The 7,541-nt window shown below is 43.7% G+C and overlaps 1 protein-coding gene across 1 annotated transcript; it reads left to right on the forward strand.

Annotated features, from left to right (window-relative positions):
* Positions 1–3,628: 3,628 nt before the first annotated feature.
* LOC133883770 (uncharacterized) lies at positions 3,629–6,438 on the forward strand. The gene is made up of 5 exons (XM_062323205.1): positions 3,629–3,723; positions 3,836–3,961; positions 4,086–4,728; positions 4,874–5,131; positions 6,118–6,438. Exons 1-5 carry the CDS (start codon positions 3,629–3,631, stop codon positions 6,436–6,438), a joined length of 1,443 nt encoding a protein of 480 aa, XP_062179189.1.
* Positions 6,439–7,541: the final 1,103 nt, after the last annotated feature.

Here is a 7,541-nt window from a genome sequence, read left to right on the forward strand (position 1 = left end):
ACCGATGTTGAGGTAAGCGGTATACATATTGATAATTAATTTTCAGTTCCTACTCATGTTCAAATAGATTGATTTCTTCAATTCTAGTAACCGCAAGAACTCGAGCTGGAAATATGTATCCTCATGTCGCAGAGAATCATTGCACTTTAGGAACAACTTTCCAGGTTCATCAATAACTAAGTCATTCCAGAGTCTAGCCAGTACCATATTTTCAAATGGTGTTGTTCAGAAGCCATCCCTTCACATAGCCTGTGGAGTTCGTAAGGCAAAAAGCGTAGTTCATGGTCTTTAGTTAATTAGAAAACTTGAATGTAGTACATAAGAAACCAACATATAAGACACCACATTAGTGACGGCCGCTCAGAAACCATCACTAATTTTACATTAGTGACGGGTCCAATGATGACCCATCACTAATGTGACCCCAGGTTAGGACCCAGCCAAGACCCATCGCTAAATATCATAATAATAGCTCATATGAAAGCCCATCACTATGACGTGATAGGTAGAGAAAAGCACATGTCACAAAAGATAGCCTCTAAGTTGCATAGTACAATGGCCACTCATTAGTGACAGGTGACAACTATGACCATCATTGATGTGAAAGTCATTAGTGATGGGTAATAGCTACAAACCGTCACTAATGATTGGTCGGATCTCAAGCACTTCTACGAGGATAACTAGTCAAAAGAACGCACATTAGTGACAGGTTATAGCTATGACCTATTACTACTAACATTCACATTAGTGAAGGGTTATAGCTGGTCAGATCTTGAGCACTTCTCTGAGAATAACTAGTCATAAGAATGCACATTAGTGATGGGTTATAGTTATAACCCGTCACTGATGATTAAATGCAACTCATTTCGGAAAATCATAACTTTTCATATGGGGTTGGATGAAGACAAACTTTATATGAAAATTATAGCTCTCGATAAGATCTAAAACTTTGTAGTTAATTATTTTTTATCTGAAGCCATATATATGCAAAATAAATGTGTAAATACTGTCAAATGAAACCACACACTTGGCCACAAACTAAATTACTGGATCTAGTGTAAAACTAGTATAAATTATTGAAAAAGTCACACACAGGGTCACAAAGTTGAAAACTGTAAATTCAAAGATTTTTATTGTGAGTTTGGTAACTTGGATTGACGAAACATCTACGCAACACTAACTTTCAGATGTAGCACTACGTCTCCAAAAACTTTCAAGCAAATTGGAGAATGACAATTTTCAACTAAAAACTTCAGATGTTTTGTCGAGGGTCCTCCGAGCCTTTTTTGGAGGGTGAAGAAAGATACAGGTGTTTTTTCGGATGCGCCTACTCGTTAGCTTCGAAAGTAGAAGTAGAATGTCAAAATCGGACTCCATATGTAAAAATTATAGCTGTTTTACTGAACACTGCATGGATTGGATACAAACTTTTTAATACTAAGTCAGATGGAGAAAAACTTTATACGAATATTATAGAACTCGACGAGATCTATAACTTTGTAGTTGATAACCTTTTCAATTAAAGCCATATAGATGCCCAAATAATCGTCTAAACATTTGAGCAGGAAAGGTTAAAAGAATAAATTTTAACATTTTCATCAGGTAAAACTCCGAGATGATATGGTAAGGAAGCTTCGCCCGAAGAGGAGGTCTCCAGTTTGAATCCCAGAAAATGCACGGGCGCGGTTTGAGTGAAAGCGACCACAGGAGCCACGGTGGGGGGGGGGGGTCATTCGTCAAGTGAAAAAGTTTTTATTTTTTATTTTTTTAACAAATATACAGTCATCAGTGACTCATCACTGATATGCACTCATCAATGATGAGTCTGAACCTGACCCGTCACGGATGTACAATCATTAATGACAGGTCGAGTCTAGACCTATTACTAATAAGTCTATATTAGTGATGCGTTCGGAGTGATGGGTGTGACACCCTTCAGTAATGAAGATTATCACCCGTCACTAATGTGGATTTTTGACATAGTGATGACATCATTTCTTACCTTGCTGCATGCTTGTGTTAATTCTGAACTTTTATTGCAAACTTATCTTGGTTATGAATTTTATTGAATGACATATGAAAGAACATTGTTATGTATGCATGAATGAGATTTGATGTGAATAAATTATGTATATATGTCAGATTATATGTGCAGAATGATTATATGTGTTTGTAAAATTTGAATGTATGTTTATCTTATTGCATGTGTTATATGTGATATTATTTGTGTTATTATCGACAACAGTAGATTTTGTATATAGGGGAGAGGCTATCAATGCCAACTTATGACAAAAGGCTAGCACTAATAGTCTTTGTATCAATGCCGGCTTCAGTGTCGGTTTCAGATTATGGATCAGCACTGATACTCATTAATATTATTATTAGTATTATTCATAAATCAGTATAAAAGTCACACTATCAGTGTTGATTTAAAAACCATCACAAATAATATTTTTAAACTAACACTGATAATATTTCCTGTACTAGTGATACCAACTATCACGTCTAAACGCACCAAATAGCTCGTTTGCCATTTCTCATTAACATTTCCAAGATTTAGCATTTAATGATATCTTCCTTTGTGTGAAAGGTTGATTAAAAGTACCACGAAACGATGTGCTATATGCTCCGTTTCAAATCACCGATCAATGTACTAGCTACTAGGTATGCGAATCGGACAAATATTACTAGGTTTTATGGTATGCGAATCGGACAAATATTAGGAAAACCTGGCCTATTAGCGGCACAAAACAGAAGCACGAAGAGATGCACGTGTAAACACAATTTATCACTGCTAGTACTCCTCCACTATTTACTCTCTGCGCGCAGCATCGATATGCACGTACACCGGAGTAATGAATGATCCGAAAGCGTTTTTCACTGCGGATTTACTAGGCTTGAATCGACTGAAATTATGAGTTTGTTTTACTCGTTATTTATCCGATTATCTAAGTTGTGTGTCTGTTTTTTATTGGTACTTAGTTAGAGATTTTTATTTGATATATATAAAAAATTTGTTTATAGCTCTATTAAAAAATATTATTCACATGTAAATCGTTTTTTTAATCGTTAGATCTCGTTATCGAGTAAAATATACTCTTATTTTTACTCATTAAAAATTAGCAACTCCCTTCTCACTGCATGCGCCGTCGTGAGAACGAATGAGTTCGGTGGCTCACCCGGCTCGGGAAGCCGCGCGCCAACGCGCAGGCGAGCGCCCCCACTATCGCTACGCCTGCATGCGTCGCCAGTTAATGCCAGAATCGGTTTCGCAGCCAAAATCCACTAAAGTTTCCTCGCAATTACTGCAACTCGTCTCCCTTTCCCATCATCCTCTCGCTCGCTCTTATCTCTCTCTCTCAACTCACGCTGATTGCTCATGTTCACATCCATCGTCATTTTCTCTCTCTCATGTTCACATCCATCGTCATTTTCTCTCTCTCTCTCTCTGGTGATCGTGCGAGTATATATATATACGTGCACCATTACCTGCCATTGCCACTACTTGCATTGTCTTCTTGTATCGAACTTAATCACTGCATGCAACACATCAGAATCTTCCTCTCCATCTAAAACGATTTGTACGTACTAATCCTTGTGTTGCTTGGCATCGATCTCAACAATGGAGATGGCGCCGTACTGCTTCGACGACGACGCTGATTGGTACCACGCGCTGGAGGATTTCCCGCCGTTGTGTTCGTCGACATCGCCGCTCGCCATGAGGTCAGTGTGGAGCGTCTTTGCATTACATGCGTCCGGTTTTAACAATCCAGGGTTTGCTTGACTAATGCTCCATCTTCTCCTGCAAAACTATATGCAATTTTCTTGCCGCCAGCGTGGAAGATCACCTGCCGATCGCCGTTGCGCCTCCCAGTCCTCGGAGCAGCAAGAACGATCTTCAGGGCTCTGACCATGGCGCGCTGCTTACTGCTGATTGCTCGTCGTCAGCTTCGATTCTGAGGTCGGTTATGTCGCTCCATCATGCACGTTTCGATTATTTCACAGTTTACGTCGTTTCAGTACTCACCACATCGCTATTGCATTTCACTATCTTGGCATGTTGGCTTCTTGACATCGACGATCAGGGATGAAGACAACTACCATCTGTCCATGTTCTCTGCGCCAGCGCCACCCGCCTCCGGCGATCCGTACTACGACTTCAATCAGCTCCCACCTATAGCTGTGGATGGCGCGACGGTGGGCCTCGATGACGCGCTCCAGCTGCCGTTCAGCGACATTGATATGGAGGCCTTCGGCGACACCGAGCACAAGGCGACCCTTGCTGATAACATGATGATAGTGTCAGCGGACCGCTACACCGTTTGCCAAAATGCAGGCGTCGACGTTCATGGTCATCAACAGCCCAGGGCCATCGCGGACTGTTACCGTCCAGGAGCCAATGGCTTCGAAATGACCGTGAGGCATCATGGGGAGCATCATCAAGCGAGCTCAGTAGCGGCACTGCCACCGCCACCTCCTTTGGGCCCGTCGCTGCCACGGGCGCGCGGGACGGGGAGCGGAGACCGATCAGCTCCGGCAGGGAAAACAAGTCTGGACCACATCGGCTTGGACGAGCTGAGGAAATACTTCTACATGCCGATCACCAAGGCGGCGCGGGAGATGAACGTGGGGCTCACCGTGCTGAAGAAGCGGTGCCGCGAGCTCGGCGTCGCGCGGTGGCCGCACCGGAAGATGAAGAGCCTCAAGTCCCTCATCGTCAGCGTCCAGGTGAATTTCATCACGCGCGCGCGCACTTTTTCTCCACTAATTATGCATCCATGAAGAACCACAACGATCTGTTCGCTTGACCAATCACCATGCACCGCATCGATCGCCACGTTCTGAAGTTGCATGGATGCGTTCGTGCGTGCAGGAGATGGGTAATGGCATGTCCCCGGCGGTTGTGCAGCGGGAGCTGGCGGAGCTGGAGACGTACTGCGCGCTCATGGAGGACAACCCGTCGATCGAGCTCACCGACCGGACCAAGAAGCTGCGGCAGGCGTGCTTCAAGGAGAGCTACAAGCGGAGGAGGGCGGCCAGTAGTGCCTCTGCAGGCAACGAGGCGTGCTTCAAGAACTACATGATCGATCACATCTACAACTTTGGCCATTATCATCAGCTGCCTCTGCAGGCAACTAGTGCCGGGCACAGCCAGAGCAGCAGTTTCTTTGGATACTGAGCGATCGATTAGCATCGTCTCAAAGAATTCATGTATTGACATGGTGATGCGTATATATTGCAACCGATAATATGTATGGTTCATGCGGGCAGTTTTTCTAGATAATGGAAAACAATTCTGACCTCTGCATCGTGAGATGTGCACAGATATATTGTTACACTTACACCGCCTCAGCACAAAACTGATTAATCGAAAATATAACAAGCCATATGATTACACATCGGTAAAGTGTGGGAGCTATATTCTTGCGCGCATGCCTGTGTTGTGGACTTATTTGATGGTATATCATGAATTTTTTTATGGCATGCATTTGATTTATTGAAACTCGTTTGTGGGGAAGTATATGTCAGGGGAAAACAGCCCCGGATGTATTCATGTCGCAGACGGTTCTGTTGAACGAACCATCCCTAATACAACGCAGAACGGTTTATCTTCAGAACTAAATCTGTGATATGTAACAACACCTCATACATCTTTTTTCAATACGAAATGACTACAATGTGTTTCTAAATGCTTTTTCACGCGAGCCGACTGCGTTTTGATAATGACAGTAGCCGATTTTCTTGTGGAACTGACTGGAATATGAAGAGTCATGAAGTTGAGCGGATGATGCTTCGTGCTATATATTCACACATGCGGTAGCCGACCGGTTAGCCGGTTAGGTATTTCTCATCTCTCTCTCTCTCTCTCTCTCTCTCTCTCTCTCTCTCTCTCTCATCCACACCGTGGCCTTCTCATCGTTGTTTCCCTACCCACTTGCCCCTTCATCACTACTGCTTAGGTTGTCGTCGCCCGCACTTTCATCCGACTATGACAAATAGGCCAACACCAACTGGGTGGCAGCTCTTTTCATCGAGCTTGGGTATGGCAATGAGTCGCCTATGTCTGACACCAAGCCTAGTGCTGAGGGGGACTCGAGCCCTAAGGAGGATTCGTAGCCCGAGGAAGAGGCAGATCTAGACAATGGTGATGTCACGGACAAGCATGGCTATGATGAAGAAGATGACGAGGAGCCCAAGGGGGAGGGCAACGACAACAAGGTGGATGAGGAGGAGAAACCCGAGGAGGAGGACGACGACAACAAGGAGGATAACAACAATAGGGAGGATAAGCCCAAGGAGGACGAGGACTGTGACGACGGCAAGTATGACGAGCATTATTGGGAGCAGCCTGATAGCCTGTGTTGGTCCCAGCTGACGACAATCAACGACGATAAAGATGAGGATATTGCGGCCTCAAAGAGAAGGATGCTACATTAGATAGTACTACTGCGTCTAGTATGTATAGCATGCAGGTCGTGCATGTAGTAGATAGGTAATGTAGGCAGTGCAGCAACATTGGCTCGGCTTTATTTTGGATTAATGGGCACCGACTGACCATATTTTGTCTTTTTGTTGGTTGTAATATAAACCAATATGCAAATGCAATATAAGTCTAACTTATTAGCTATGAAATTGTATTGTGTATGACATTATGGATAGTAGAATGCATGAGATCTGTAGGTTCCAAAGATTGTAAAAAAACAAAGTATCGAAGATATGACAGTCGATTCTTGAAAACGACTATGATATAGATATCACAATCGGTTCTTATTAGGAACCGATTGTGATATGTCCTTTTAGGGGTTAGAATTTCATGGCTAGGATGAAGATATGATAGACGGTTTTAATGAATAACAGTTTGCTTTCATCGGAACCTTAAAAATAGCCCAACTTTCTCTCCTAATTTTTAATTTTTATCTCCAATCCCTCATAATTTTCATCTCATTGTGTGGCCTCCTTCATCATGCCTCCTCAACATCGACAACTCTTGCTTGCTCGTCCTTGGCAGCAGTCGAAGAAGGTAGCAACGGCACACATGCTGGCGATGTCAATGGTGGGTGTGGCAGCGAGGATCCGGTGCGCCTGGATCCCATGCAGGAGGTGGTGGTGGTGCAGCTTCGAGGCAGGTCCCCTTCGTGCAGGAGCGGAAGACGATGGGGGGATCGACAAATGTAGTGGTGAGCCAAGGAGGAGGTAGGGCATAGCGGCCGGTGCGGCAGAGTGCCAATGAAGAAGGTCGGTGCGGCAACACACAGATTGATGATGATGTGTAGATCGACGCTAGTGTCATTCTATTTTTTTCTTGTTTTCTCAATTTGTGCGTCGATGGCTATGACGGTGGTTTTTGTGCTGACCGTGTGTACACGATTTGTGCAGGATTTGGTGGTGACCGTATGAGGTCAAAACAGAGATGATTATTGTCTAGCATTGTCTGAGATATGTCATAAAAAGCATATGGTTCGTCCTAGCAATCGTCTGCTAGACAATTACTATTGTGTGAGGTGATGTATATAGGTGTCATCACATATTGTTCCTAGTAA

The sequence above is a fragment of the Phragmites australis genome, chromosome 1, assembly GCF_958298935.1.
Source record: "Phragmites australis chromosome 1, lpPhrAust1.1, whole genome shotgun sequence".
Taxonomy (NCBI): Eukaryota; Viridiplantae; Streptophyta; class Magnoliopsida; order Poales; family Poaceae; genus Phragmites; species Phragmites australis.

Coding starts and splice junctions, on each gene's coding strand:
- LOC133883770 (XM_062323205.1), top strand. CDS start 3,629: ATGGCGCCGTACTGCTTCGACGACGACGCTGATTGGTACCACGCGCTG. Junction 3,724..3,835: donor ACATCGCCGCTCGCCATGAG/GTCAGTGTGGAG, acceptor TCTTGCCGCCAG/CGTGGAAGATCACCTGCCGA. Junction 5,132..6,117: donor ATCATCAGCTGCCTCTGCAG/GCAACTAGTGCC, acceptor GAGGATTCGTAG/CCCGAGGAAGAGGCAGATCT.